Here is a 14343-nt window from a genome sequence, read left to right on the forward strand (position 1 = left end):
TTAGCCTTTCTGGGTCTTGTTCCTCTGCTAAGCCTGGGTGGGCCAGGCAGAAGGAGGGCAAAGAGTGGTCCAGGAATGAGAAGGCTGACTGAAGCTGTCTTTGCCTGCCTCTGATGTCCACTGACCTTGGAGTGGGAACTGCCCCTCCAGGCCCTCTGCTTTCCCAGCTGTGAGTATTGGAAAGGGCAGAGCTCCACTACCGGAGAGCCCTGCCTGCCTACCTGCCTGCCTCTGTGCTGTGCCACCAGGGGGCAGAGGGGGGCCCTGGCTGCCTGCACAGCTGGAGGCACTGATGGCCAGAGGGCTCTTCCTCTGGATTGGTAGTGATGCCTGGCAGGGTGGAAATGCCAGTTCACTTAAGCCACTCCCTTACTTGCCTTAATGCCCTACCGCACCTCAACTCTGACTTGGCCCTGGAAGACTGAATACACCCAGTCTGTGGCTCTTCAGGCAGCATAATGCTTCCCTCCCCCTACACTTTGGCAGCAGAGTCGAGGGGAGAGACCTGACTAGGTGCTGCTATCCACTGCCCCAGTTCCTTTATCCAGGCTCAGTGTGGTCCTGTGAGCTAGCCCTCAGTGTCTCAGCCTTCCTCAGGGTCTAGGTGGCATGTTGGCTAGACTTGTGAACCCAGAAGCATGAGTGCCATTAAGGGACTGGCCCAGAGATTGACAAAGCCTTCTGCCTGAATGTGTAGTTGAGTGACTTGGGGGCCTGAGGCCCTGGAACCCCAGCCCTAGGTGGAATTAGAGCCACCAGCTTCTGCTTAGACCTTGCTGGGGAAGCATTTCCCTAACCGTGGGTCCCAAGTTCCAGAGGATGAGGAGCTGAGGAGGACGGGCGTGGGACCCAGACATATCAAACTCCACCCAGGAGGTGCACACAGGAGGGCTGGGCCAGGGTGCAAATAGGAACTAGAGTCTTTGGGGACCCCAAACAGCCCAGAAGTAGTAAAAAGCGCCAGCATTTGGGGAACAGCCACTTACCCCGCTGTGGGACCTGCCCTTCGCAGCTACGGGCGGGACTGTCCCGACCCCGCAGGGGTGGGGAGGATCCGCCGAGCCCAGGAAGGGGGCGGGGCGGGGCAGCCGCAGTGACGCGGCGGGGAGGGACGGCAGGGGCGCCGGCGGGCGGACCGGGAAAAAGGTCGGGGCCATGGGACGGCGTTTCGCCTCCAGAAGGTCCGGCCTCTGCTGCAACCCGAGACCGGGGTTGTGCAGGGTCCGGGCTCCGACCCGCGGGGCGGCTGCCCCTGCCCGGGCCGGGTGAGGGGCGCCGGCCCTAAGCTAGAGGTGAGCGAGGACGTCGGCGAGCGGGCGGGCCAAGAGCACGGCGGGGAACTGGTGCGCCCGGGCTGAGGGAAGTGGGGACGACCGGGCCTCTCGCGGGCTCGCTGGGTGCGAGATGGAAGTGGGAGGGGTGTCTGCAGGGGAACCGGGGCGCCCGGCCCGGGTGCAGGTGGACGGAGCGGGTCCCCAGGGCCGAGGCCTGTGGGATACCAGTTGACCACTCTTGCCCCGGCCTGAGGAGGGGCTACCCCTGGGGGACGATGATAGGGTGGCCGATAGAGTGGAGAGTCGATGCGGGCCGGGGGTACCAGAAGGATGCTGGGCAGCAGAGGTCGAGGATCCGGCCGCCGGCCGGGGTGGGGAAGGCTGGTCTGGGGGGCGAAGGGTTATTCGTCCTGGAAGGTAGGCTCGGGTGCGGGGGGTGGGGAACACTGGCCGGGATGCGGGGCGCATTGGGGTTGCTCCGCAGAGAAACACCGGGGACAAGGATCTAGGTGGACATCCAGGAATGGGGGACAACGGACCAAGTGGACTCCGGGAAAAGGGTGAAGGGGGCGGGTCCCCAAGGGGCCAGTTGTGGAAGGTGGGCCCGTAAGTAGGGACCCGGGGACTCCTACGGGTGCGGCCCTGAAGGATGCTGTTTTCTTGGGGGCTCTGGATGTGGCCCAAGTGGAGACATGAGGCTGGCCCTGCGGCCCGGGCTGTAGCCCGCCGCTCTGGGGGGCCCGCGTCAGCGCGCGGTTGCCATGGAGACGGGCGGGCGGGGGGCGGGGGCTGCGTGGAAAAGAGGTCAGCGCTCAGCCTCGCTGCGGCTCCCGGCCCTGGCGGCGCGGGCGGCAGCGCTGGGCTCGCCTCTGCCTTCCCGGTGGCGGGCCCGGGAATGGGGTCCCGAGGCTCGGGCCCCTCGGCCGGCGCGCAGGGCTCAGGGCCGCGCGCCGCCGCCCCCCACTGACGGCCGCGCCGTGCCTGCGCCAGGAGCAGAGGAGGCCGCGCGCGCGGCCAGCTGGGCGCCTTCAGGATGCTCATCAAGGAGTACCACATCCTGCTGCCCATGAGCCTGGACGAGTACCAGGTGGCTCAGCTCTACATGATCCAGGTGAGGGCCGTGGGGAGGGGGAGACCAGGGGGCCATACATCGCGATGGGTAACGGTGGGAGTGCGCAGGCCGCGACTGGGACAAGGGGTCTAGCCCAGCTCCATCCCCGCCAGACTTGCACCTTGACTGGGAAGGGTTCAGAGCCCAGAAGAGGAAGGTCCTCTTCCGATGCGAGGAGGGGGGGTGTCGGGTAAATGGACAGGACGGTGAGTGGTGTCTCCCACCCTCTAAGTGCCCAGCCTGCTAAACCCATTTGAGCTCCTTTAATCCTCCTCAGAATCTAATCCCATGGGGGAAGGGAAAGGAGCCATGAGGAGGCAATGGGGGGTCTACATGGAAGAGAAGGCAGGAAGGGGTTCTAGAGAGTCCTAACTGTGACAGGGACTGGCAGGCAGGGATGGAGTGTGAGGGTGGGATCTGGGCTTTGGCTGTGAGGAGGGTGGGCCTGGACAGGGAGAAGATGGTACCAGGCTCAAGGGTACCATCTGTGTCCCAAGTCTGTTCCCCAGCACTGTGGGATCAGAGTCTAAGTGGGCAAGGCAGCCAGGATCCAGCTCAGCCCGCTGAGCCGCCAATTTGGGCTCTACAACTATAAAAGAGCAGGATCTGGGGTCTCAAGCCTTGAGGGGTGTGGCAGGAACTGGGATTCTGGTCTCCGAGAGGAGGGGACCAAGGTCAGGTCCTCTGAGAGGTGGAGGCCACTTTTCCAGCCAGCCTGGCCTCCTTGCCACTCCTTGAGCAGGAAGAGCATGGTTGACCTCAGAGCTTGCCTCGTCCCCCTGCCTCAAATACTTCCCCCAGCCCACAGCTGTAGAGCACCCCCCACCTCAGATCATGTTCAAGTGGTGGTCACTGCCCCCTAGCAAGGCCTCCCTTGACCCTCATATCAACATTGCAGCCCCAACTCTTGGTCCCTCTCATGATTTCTGTTTCCCATCCTGCTTGTTCCACATGGGCAGGGATCTTGAGTTTGTTCATCAGTAGACCCCAACTGATCCCAAGCCCTGTGGGGGACTGGGCAGTGCCAGTGATCATGATCATGAACCCAGGAAGCTGCTGGGGACCAGGGTCAGGTTGCAGAGAGCTGGAAAGTCTATGTAGGGGGTCAGAACTGAGTTGGGGTCCCCACCCAGGAGCAGGGCCAAGACTGAGTCTCCAATTCTGCTCTGTCCTGGCTGCAGAAAAAGAGTCGGGAGGAGTCCAGTGGTGAGGGCAGCGGTGTGGAGATCCTGGCCAACCGGCCCTACACTGATGGGCCCGGGGGGAGCGGGCAGTACACACACAAAGTGTACCATGTAGGCTCCCACATCCCAGGCTGGTTCCGGGCACTGCTGCCCAAGGCCGCCCTGCAGGTAGAGGAAGAGTCTTGGAATGCATACCCCTACACCCGAACCCGGTGAGTGGACAAGGCACACAGGCTGGGGTCAACAGGGAACAGCCCTGGTGGACTCAGTAACGACCCTCACCCTGGCTTCTGCCCAGGTATACCTGCCCCTTCGTGGAGAAATTCTCCATTGAAATAGAGACCTATTACCTCCCTGATGGGGGGCAGCAGCCAAACGTCTTCAACCTAAGTGGAGCTGAGAGGAGACAGCGGATCCTCGGTGAGGCTTGGAGCCCCTCTTAGCCCCGCTGCCACCTCAATTTCCAGTCTCTTGACAAGTGCAAGTTTTTTCTGGGCCTTGGCTTCCCGTTTGTGAAAGGCTGTGATCGTGATCCTAATCCCTGGGGAAGGCGGGGGTGGCTTGAAGGGGCTGGCTCGGCTCAGTGCTCACTGAACCCCCTCAGACACCATCGACATTGTGCGCGATGCAGTGGCTCCAGGTGAATACAAAGCTGAAGAGGACCCCCGGCTGTACCGTTCAGTCAAAACAGGCCGAGGGCCACTGACTGATGACTGGGCGCGGACAGCCGCCAAGACGGGACCCCTCATGTGTGCCTACAAGCTGTGCAAAGTGGAGTTCCGATACTGGGGCATGCAGGCCAAGATCGAGCAGTTCATCCATGATGTTGGTGAGCACTCGCCTGAGGGAAGTCCTGCTTACCCAGCATGCACCAGGCCCCATGTTTGGGGGCTGCTGTCATCTACTGGGGACACAAAACCATGGGAGCATCATTTCCATTTGAGATGGAACACTGAGGTAGGCGGAGGTTGGGGGTGACAGCACAGCCCAGGAAAGGGGTCAGGGGAGCCTGTCTTGAATATCGGAGTCAGGTGCTGTGGCACATGCCTGTAATCTCAGTGGCTCAAGAGACCGAAGTAGGAGGATCATGAGTTCAAAGCCAGCTTCAGCATCTTAGCAAGGCCCTAAGCAACTCAAGAGACCCTGTTTCAAATAAAATATTAAAAAAGGACTGGGGATGTGGCTCAGTGGTTAAGCATCCCTGGGTTCAATCAATCCCTAGTACCAAAACAAAAGTCAGGAGAGCAAGGAGCTGGTTTCATGGTCTGACATGTATGCCAGCTCTGACAATCAAATATGCTTCTTCTTTAATGAAGATTTTAAGATTCTGTGTTGTCCTATGAGTCAAGCAAGACTTAGAGAATCTCAGGAGGATTGCCAGCCCATTCTCTTTGGGGTGCCCTCCCACCCCCAGCTCCCAGAATCCCAGCTTGTGGTCCTGGCATCCAGGAACCATTAATCCATACCTGTAAACCCAAGCCTCCAACTCCCCCACCTCGCCTCCTAGGTCTTGGGGTGGGCCATCTGCACGTAGAGGGCCTTCCCTGAGTGGAGGAGTCCAGTAGCTTGCGTTCTGCTCCACTTCTGACCCCCATGGCCCCTTCAGCAAGCCACTGGCTATCAGCACCTTGATGTTCCCTTCTGTAAGTGAGGAAGAGGTTGGACCAGAAGATAAGAACTAATACTGACTGTTCACAGCATACCAGATCCAGTGCGTCTGAGATCTCCTTTTGACATCCCCAGCAGCCTCCGATGCAAGGACTGTTGGTCCCATTTCACAAATGAGGCAATTTAACTCAGAGAGCAATACAGACCCCCTTTCTTACATTTAGAAAAATACCAAAAAGCACAGAGAGGAAAATTAAAATCACTCACATAGAACCACTATTAATAGTGGTTAGGGTTCTGATGTATTTCCTTCCAGAAGTTTATAAATTCAATCATTATTATTTTATTTCCTAGATATTTAAGAGTTTCCTACTTTATTCCTCTGCTTAAAATGAAAATATCCCAGAAGACCTGGGGATGTGGCTCAAGTGGTAGCGTGCTGGCCTGGCATGAGCGAGGCACTGGGTTCGATCTTCAGCACCACATAAAAATATTGTGTCCACCTAAAATTAAAAAAAAAAAAGAAAGATAGAGAATATCCTAGAATGGATATCATCTTTCACCACAGGCTTCATGGAGTGCCAACTCTCCCACCTTCACTAACTGTCAACAATTTCATTAGCTGTGAACACCTTAATTAACTGTTAACTCATTGGAAGTCAGCAGGAAGCCAGCTAAGCAAGAATAAGCATTGGTCCTATCTGCTGGAGGGACAGGGGTCAGTGATCAGAGATAGGGTACCAAGAGACCTAGAGGAGGCAGTTGGACAGGGAGGGAGGTGGAGTAGGAAGACAAATGGCCCATTTTCCGTGCCTGTCCCCTGGATAATACTGGCTCTGCCCTACTTTGTGGCTCTTGGTGAGTGGTATTTCCAGTAGAGCCATTGCCCAACCTCAAACCCTGGGCATGTGGCTGCAGTGCCAGGGTTGGGGAGCATTTTTCTGATGCCTGGGCACCTGTAGGTCTGCGAAGGGTGATGCTGCGGGCCCACCGCCAGGCCTGGTGCTGGCAGGACGAGTGGACAGAGCTGAGCATGGCTGACATCCGGGCACTGGAGGAGGAGACCGCCCGCATGCTGGCCCAGCGCATGGCCAAGTGCAACACCGGCAGTGAGGGGCCAGAGGCCCAGCCCCCTGGGAAACCCAACACCGAGAACCGGTCAGGGGCCAGCAGTACAGGCACCCCAGATGGGCCAGAGGCCCCTGCTGGCCCTGATGCCTCACCTGATGCCAGTTTTGGGAAGCAGTGGTCCTCATCCTCCCGTTCCTCCTACTCATCCCAACATGGAGGTGAGGCTGGGGCCCAGGGGCCAGTTTTGGCGGGAAGCCTCCCTCTCCAGGTGGGACTCCCAGGTTGAAGCTGTGCTGGCCCTGCAGGGGGCGTGTCTCCCCAGAGCTTATCTGAGTGGCGCATGCAGAACATCGCCCGAGACTCTGAGAACAGCTCCGAGGACGAGTTCTTTGATGCCCATGGTCAGCACTGAGGTCCTGCTGGGGGAAGGAGGTCGGCACTGAGGCCCTGCTGGGGCTGGGGCTGAGCAGCCCCTCTCACCCCCACCCAGTGACACATCCCCCTGTCCCCTCAGAAGGCTTCTCGGACAGTGATGAGGTCTTCCCCAAGGAAATGACCAAGTGGAACTCAAATGACTTCATTGATGCCTTTGCCTCCCCAACTGAAGCAGAGGGGACACCAGGTAAACACCCCACCCCAGGCTACCAGCCGACAGCATCTGTATCCAGCAGAGACTCAGAACAACCAAGTCCTGAGTTTAATGGGGTCCTACGAGGAATGTCAATCTAGAGAGGTGCTTATGGCTGCTCAGGTGGAAATGAGTAGATACTGGGTGGAAGGTGGACTCAGCCCAGAGAGCACAGTGGAGGATTCACTGTGAGCACAGAAGGCTCCCATCTCTATGTGGAGCTCAGCTCTACACTAGGTTTTGAAGGACTGGACTAGAGCTATCCAGCAGAACTGTCTATGACGATGGAAATGTTCTAGATCCGTGCTGGCCTTTGAAATGTGGCCATTGTGACTGAGGAACTGAACTTTTTCTCATTTTAATTCACATACATGTAAATAGCCAGGCTAGTGGCTACCATGTTGGACAGAATAGGATTAGAAGTTTTACAGGCCACCAGGCATTGTGTAGAGAGGAATCCCCCGCAAGTAGGACCAGCATAAAGAAAAGCCTAGAATGTGCAATGGCCTGGGAGAATAGGGGAGAAGGAAGTCCTCTTCCTGAAGGGCCAGGAGAGGGGATCCCAACAGTCCCTGGGCCCTCTCACTGGCTTTCCTCTGCCCTACAGACCCTGGAGTCGAGGCAACTAAAGACACTGAGGACAGGGCGCGAGTACCCAGGGACTCTGAGGTGAGAACATCAGCCATGCCATGCTGAAGTTTGTTCACTCCTGGCCCAACTACGGCTCTGACTCCCCACGGCCCATTACACCCAACAGGGCCCAGATGGAGCTGGGGACCTCGGGGCTGAGGCATGCGCGGTCCATGCCCTCTTCCTCATCCTGCACAGCGGCAACATCCTGGACTCTGGCCCGGGGGATGCCAACTCCAAGCAGGCCGACGTGCAGACGCTGAGCTCCAGCTTCGAGGCCGTCACCCGCATCCACTTCCCTGAGGCCCTGGGCCACGTGGCCCTGCGACTGGTGCCCTGCCCACCCATCTGTGCCGCCGCCTATGCCCTTGTCTCCAAGTATTGGCCAGGGGTAGAAGGGCAGGGGACACACAGTGTCCCCAAGGTGCAGATAGCTACCTGGGGGTTCCTAGGATCAGGGTGGTCTCCTGGAGGGGGGGAGGAAAACTCGACCCCTGGGTCAGTCCTGGTCTTGGCTGGACCTATTTCTGATCAATAGCACCATCTCAGATGCCTCGAATCTGCACCCCAGGGTGCCGGGACTTGCCAGTGAGCCCAGAGAACTTGGGTGGCAGTGGTAAGGCTGGCCTTCCACCCACCCACCACACCCTCTCCTCTTGCAGCCTGAGCCCCTACAGCCATGATGGTGACAGCCTGTCCCGCTCCCAGGACCACATTCCACTGGCTGCCCTGCCACTGCTGGCCACCTCATCTTCCCGCTACCAGGGCGCTGTGGCCACTGTCATTGCCCGCACCAACCAGGCCTACGCAGCTTTCCTGCGCTCATCTGAGGGTGCTGGCTTCTGTGGGCAGGTCAGGGCTTCGGCCAAGAAGCAAGCCATCTGCTGCCCTCCACTGCCACACTGTTTGCTGCCAGGTCTGGACAGTGACAGGACCTCTCAATGGTACCCACGCTTTCACCCAGGTGGTGCTGATTGGAGACGGCGTTGGTGGCATCCTGGGCTTTGATGCGCTCTGCCACAGTGCCAACGTGGGCACAGGGAGTCGGGGCAGCAGCCGCCGTGGGAGCATGGTCAGTGTGGCCAAACCCAGCCTCCTCAGGAGGGGGGTGTCTCTCTCCATCTCTAGGTCTCTGCCCCTGGAGTACGTCTTTCTGCATGTGGGCAGGTCCCCAGCTGCCCCTTAAGTTTGTGTTTCCTTTGGGACTCTGCCCTACCCACTCCCATGCCTCTTTCCTTACTTCCAAATTGAGTAGAAATCTGAGGGTCTCAGACTAAGGATGCTTCTGTCCTCTGTGCCATCTAGAACAACGAGCTGCTCTCTCCAGAGGTCGGCCCAGCACGAGACCCACTGGCAGATGGGGCGGAGACACTAGGCCGAGCCAGTCCGGAACCCTCAGCTCTGCTTGCCCAGCGCACCCCCAGCGACATGGCCAGTTCTGAGCCTGAGGGCTCTCAGAACAGGTGACATCCCTGCCCTATCACGCCCCCTCCCCAGGTAGGAGACATCAGAAGCAGCAGCACTAAGTACCTCTTCTCCCATAGCCTGCAGGCAGTCCCTGCACTCACCTCCTCTGGGGAGCCCCGGCGGCCTAGCACAGCCTCCTGCCCACCCGCTGCCAGTTCTGAGGCTCCTGAGGGGCCCACCAATGCTGCCCGCCTGGACTTCAAGGTCTCTGGCTTCTTCCTCTTCGGCTCCCCACTGGGCCTGGTGCTGGCTCTACGCAAGACTGTGATGCCCGCCTTGGAGGGTGAGTCCTCAGGGTGTGGGTCACTCCTCATCTTTCATGTGCTCCTTCCCTGTCTCCCATGATCGTCCTTCTCCCTGTGCAAATGAAGCACCCGGCTAGAGAAGGGGAAATGAAGGCCCAGAAAGAAGGACTTGAGAAGCCGTTTCCCCAAGTGGAGGAACCGAATAGCCAGGAGATGCTCTGTGGGACGGGGAAATGAAGGCTCTGGTTTCCCTTAGGCAAGAGGCCAGTGTCACTTTAAGCAGGACTCTAATGACTTCCAGAGAATGCATTTTGGGAAGTGCCGACTCAGGGTCACACAGTATGTCTGCCCCCTGCCTCCCGGGATGCCTGGTTGAACCCCTGTCCGCCTTCTCTGTCTTCTGGGTACCCAGTGGCCCAGATGCGCCCAGCCTGTGAGCAAATCTACAACCTCTTCCATGCGGCTGACCCCTGTGCTTCCCGCCTGGAGCCCCTGCTGGCCCCCAAGTTCCAGGCCATTGCCCCACTGGCTGTGCCGCGCTACCAGAAGTTCCCCCTGGGAGATGGCTCATCTCTGCTGCTGGGTATGACCCCAACCAAGATAAAGGGGAGAGGGGAGGCACCAAAAGGTAGTAAGAAATATGAGGTGGTTTCGACATCATGGGTCCCCTCTCCTGTTACCACTCCCAGGACCAGGGAGCCCTCCCCTGGCCACAGAGGATCTGGATCCCCGGGACCTTCTGACCTGTGCCAGGTGTGGGGGGCAGTGGCAGGGACTAAGCTAGGGAAAAGGAAGGACACTGGCATTCCAGTGTCTCAGAGGACCAGTGTGGATGTGGCTGCTGTGTCTGGGGGGCTCCATGTGACTTGTGTTCATGAAGTCTGGATGTAATTGGGTACCACTGATCCCACAAGACAAGTGTCATCCGCACAGGGAGGTTTTTTTTGTTTTTGTCTTTTAATTGGGGGAGTGGTGACACGTTCTGGCAAGAATGTAGCTGACTGCTGGGGTAAATTAAGAGACAGTGACTCCCTCTGCTTCTCTTCCTCCCAGATATAGGACAGGCCATCCTTAGTTAAGACCTGAGCAGGGAGGCTGGTCGGGAAGGTGGTGGAGGGACAGGGGCTGTGCTACCCTGGGAGAGAAGACAGGAGGGCAGCCTGGCCTCGCCTGCTGCTGAGGTTGGCCCTCCTCCCTCAGCGGACACCCTACAGACCCATTCAGGCCTCTTCCTGGAAGAGCTAGAGATGATGGTGCCCTCAACACCCACCTCGGCCAGCGGCGCATTCTGGAAGGGCAGTGAGTTAGGCACCGAGCCAGCGGCCCAGCCAGCAGCACCCAGCACCACCAGCGAGGTGGTTCGGAGTAAGCCAGCCCGCGGCTGACCTGGGCGGTGCAGGCTGCTCACAGAATAATCACCCCAGCATTTGCCCTGGACCCCCTCCCCCAGCACTCACATGAACTTGGCAGACAGCAGGGTTGGTGGAAAGGAGGGAGGGAAGAGCACCCAGGGGCCGGGCAGGTGAGCCCTGGGCTCAGGCCACCCTGACTCACTGCCCGCCGTGGCCCTACAGTCCTGGAGCGCTGGTGGGGGACCAAGCGGATCGACTACTCGCTGTACTGCCCCGAGGCGCTCACGGCCTTTCCCACAGTCACGCTGCCCCACCTCTTCCACGCCAGCTACTGGGAGTCGGCTGACGTGGTGGCCTTCATCCTGCGCCAGGTGAGTGGACCCAGGCATCTGGGACACGAGATGGGACGGCAGAAGATGGGGCGCTTAGGGCTTGGGGAAGGCTACTAGTCCCATCCCCCATTCATGTGGCCTTGCACCTTGTCCTGTGCAGGTAATTGAGAAGGAGCGGCCACAGCTGGCAGAGTGTGAGGAGCCATCCATCTACAGCCCTGCTTTCCCCAGGGAGAAGTGGCAGCGCAAACGCACGCAGGTCAAGATCCGGGTAAGTGCCCACCCCCACTCTAGTGGCTTTCTACAGCATCCCCGCCCCCAAGCTCCTGCCCCTCGTAGCCCAGACCTCTTTCTTGGTCTGGCCACGCCCCATGGCCCTGGCCCCACCTCCTCATTGCCTTGGCCACGCCCCTGGGAACCTGGGAACCCACTACAGGCCTCATCTGCATTCCACCCTTAGAACCTCAGACGGGATCCCACACATGCGCAGATCCCAAGGGCCTTGCTTTTCTCCCACAATGGCCCCGCCTCCTCCAGTCCCCACCCCCAGTGCGGATGAGAACCCACACACCCAGCTCCTCTGCCCCACATTTCCCGCCACTAGCTCAAACCTTCTCCTCCCACCAGAACGTCACTTCCAACCACCGGGCGAGCGACACGGTAGTGTGTGAGGGCCGACCCCAGGTGCTGAACGGGCGCTTCATGTATGGGCCCTTGGACGTGGTCACGCTCACTGGAGAGAAGGTCAGGACCCGGAGACCCTGGCCCCGGGTATTTTCGGTCAATCTCCTGTCTCTGGAACAACTCCTGACCTGCCAAGGGTCAAGCCCCCGCGCCACCCACCCAGCCTCCTCCACTCAGGGTCTCCAGAGGCTCTGCCCCATGGACCTCCCACCCCTCTCCTCCCAGGTGGATGTCTACGTCATGACACAACCGCTGTCCGGCAAGTGGATCCACTTCGGCACCGAAGTCACCAACAGCTCGGGCCGCCTCACCTTCCCGGTGCCCTCCGAGCGTGCGCTGGGTATCGGTGTCTACCCTGTGCGCATGGTGGTCAGGTGAGCACCAGGCAGGCTGGGCCTCTGTGGGGCTGGGCTACGCCAGGCCTTGTGCACACCACTCACGCCCCCCTGGGCCACAGGGGCGACCACACTTATGCCGAGTGCTGCCTGACGGTGGTGGCCCGCGGCACGGAGGCCGTGGTCTTCAGCATCGATGGCTCCTTCACCGCCAGCGTTTCCATCATGGGCAGCGACCCCAAGGTGCGCGCTGGCGCTGTGGACGTGGTCAGGTAGGAGCTGCCACCCTGCCCCTGGCAGTGATCAGCCCCCATTCTCCTGCCTGTGGAGCTGACCGACCCCTACCCCACAGGCACTGGCAAGACGCGGGCTACCTGATTGTGTACGTAACCGGGCGGCCCGATATGCAGAAGCACCGCGTGGTGGCCTGGCTGTCGCAACACAATTTCCCCCACGGCGTCGTTTCTTTCTGCGATGGCCTCACACATGACCCCCTGCGCCAGAAGGCCATGTTTCTGCAGAGCCTGGTGCAGGAGGTGTGGTAGCTGGGGAGGATTCCAACCTCATCTCAGCCCCAGACAGGACAGGAGAGGCCCATCTGTCCCCTCCAAAGGCCCCACTGAAAGACTGGAGAGGCCTTTGTGGTCCTGCCCTAGAGGTCCTAGGGGCCCCTATCCTAATTTGGTCCCGCCCATCAGTGACTAAGACCATAGGTTCCCGCCCCCCCATAGCCCCGCCCATATACCCACAGGACACACCAACCATTCCCCACCCCTCATTCTCCCCAGAGGCCAACTGCTCTCTCCTACCACAGGTGGAACTGAACATTGTAGCTGGCTACGGGTCCCCCAAAGATGTGGCTGTGTACGCAGCACTGGGCCTGTCCCCCAGCCAGACCTATATTGTGGGCCGTGCTGTCAGGAAGCTGCAGGCGCAGTGCCAGGTGAGGGTCAAGAGAAGAGAGGTACAGAACCCCTGTCGGGGGACAGGAGCCAGGGCCAGGCTGAAGGCCACCACTGTGTTAAGATGCACATGGGTGAACTGGGAGGCCTCGCTAGCCTCAGGGATCCCTAGTTCCTCTGCAGCAGGGACCATGAGCAGCCTAGAACTGCGGGGTACCCGACCAGGCATGCTGACCTGGGCTGGAGTGTGCCTGAGACCTGCCACAGCCTTGGACATGGGCCTTGACCTTTCTGAGCCTGTAAATTGGAACTGATACCAGCATGACCTCATCAGCTTATCATGAAGATGATGTCCTTTAGTGCACATCAGTGAGCTCTGGGCTGGGCACAAAGCAGGTGACTGCTAAAGTTAGTTGGGACTATTTCACCCAAGAATCTATCTTACAGGTGAGCCAGGCCCAAAGAGGGGCAGAGGTGCAGCCTGGGGACACTATCTACCTGGAGAAGGCTCCAGGCTAGGCTGAGCAGGGCTAGCACTGCCCAGCCCCCCACTTGCTGTAGGGGCCTGTGAAGGACAGGGAAGGGCAAGGTGTGGGCCCAAGGCTGGCTGGCTCATCCCTACCCACTTCTACCCACAGTTCCTTTCGGATGGCTACGTAGCCCACCTGGGCCAACTGGAGGCAGGCTCCCACTCTCACGCCCCCTCAGGACCCCCTCGAACTGCCTTGGCCAAGAGCAGCTATGGGGTGGCTGCCCCTGTGGACTTCCTCCGCAAGCAGAGCCAGTTGCTTCGCTCCAGGGGCCCCAGCCAAGCGGAACGTGAGGGCCCAGGAACACCACCCACCACCCTGGCCCGGGGCAAAGCACGAAGCATCAGCCTCAAGTTGGACAGTGAGGAGTGAGGCCACTGTGGCTGGACCTGGATTATTTACTGATACTTGAGGGGCCCAAGTGGCTGTGTGGGGGAGGCCAGGGGCCTAGACTCTGGCCCCAGCCCTTGGCTTCCCCAGCCCCTTGCCCTGCATCTGTCTGCCCCTCAGTGTTACTTCCCTTTCATGGGGGACCCAACCCTGGGGGGAGGGAGGAGGGAGTGGGCAAGGGCCCTGAGGTTTTTCCAGTGTGTGTAAACCCATGAAAATAAACACCTCATCCCGCCCGACTGCCAGCCTGCGGGGCAGCTGAGCCTAACTTCCAGTTCAGTGCGACACTGAAGCACAGAGGCCAGGACCTGCCCAGGACCATGAAGCAGGTCTGAGACAGGACCAGGATACAGTGTAGGCCTCAAGAGCCTTCTTAGAGCACCTGGCCTGGCCTCTTCCCCAGGCTTCTTTCTGGACAGCCGGCTGTTCCACCCCAACCCTCCTCAACAGGAGCCATTTGGCTGCTGACTCTCCCTCCTTCAAGGGACCATGGGACCAGGGCTGGACGGGGAAGACCTGCCCTGGAAGACCACCTTCTCTGGCACCAAGCCACTTGTTTTCATCTCCCCCTCAAGCCTGGAGGCTCCTGGGGCTCCCCCA

At 59.6% G+C, this 14343-nt stretch overlaps 1 protein-coding gene across 2 annotated transcripts; it reads left to right on the plus strand.

Annotated features, from left to right (window-relative positions):
* The first annotated feature begins 1098 nt into the window (after positions 1 to 1098).
* Pitpnm1 (phosphatidylinositol transfer protein membrane associated 1) lies at positions 1099 to 14005 on the plus strand. Of its 2 annotated transcripts, none has more exons than XM_078045501.1 (24): positions 1099 to 1292; positions 2265 to 2385; positions 3567 to 3781; positions 3868 to 3989; positions 4174 to 4398; positions 6140 to 6466; positions 6554 to 6649; positions 6763 to 6870; positions 7484 to 7545; positions 7634 to 7884; positions 8169 to 8358; positions 8471 to 8578; positions 8812 to 8969; positions 9051 to 9256; positions 9631 to 9801; positions 10419 to 10583; positions 10793 to 10941; positions 11063 to 11173; positions 11530 to 11646; positions 11812 to 11960; positions 12044 to 12193; positions 12274 to 12457; positions 12736 to 12864; positions 13462 to 14005. In XM_078045501.1, the coding sequence occupies exons 2-24, from the start codon at positions 2308 to 2310 to the stop codon at positions 13723 to 13725; spliced, it is 3735 nt and encodes a 1244-aa protein (XP_077901627.1). In that variant the 5' UTR covers positions 1099 to 1292; positions 2265 to 2307; the 3' UTR covers positions 13726 to 14005. The 2 variants fall into 2 exon arrangements, with proteins under 2 accessions (XP_077901627.1, XP_077901628.1); XM_078045502.1 differs by having other exon boundaries at positions 6766 to 6870.
* Positions 14006 to 14343: the final 338 nt, after the last annotated feature.

The sequence above is a fragment of the Ictidomys tridecemlineatus genome, chromosome 4, assembly GCF_052094955.1.
Source record: "Ictidomys tridecemlineatus isolate mIctTri1 chromosome 4, mIctTri1.hap1, whole genome shotgun sequence".
Lineage (NCBI taxonomy): Eukaryota > Metazoa > Chordata > Mammalia > Rodentia > Sciuridae > Ictidomys > Ictidomys tridecemlineatus.

Bases quoted from the DNA above. Each gene is read 5' to 3' on its own strand.
- Pitpnm1 (XM_078045501.1), top strand. From the start codon at position 2,308: ATGCTCATCAAGGAGTACCACATCCTGCTGCCCATGAGCCTGGACGAG. The intron at 8,970-9,050 runs GTGACATCCCTG...CTTCTCCCATAG, and splicing joins CCTGAGGGCTCTCAGAACAG to CCTGCAGGCAGTCCCTGCAC. The intron at 12,458-12,735 runs GTGTGGTAGCTG...CTCCTACCACAG, and splicing joins TGCAGAGCCTGGTGCAGGAG to GTGGAACTGAACATTGTAGC.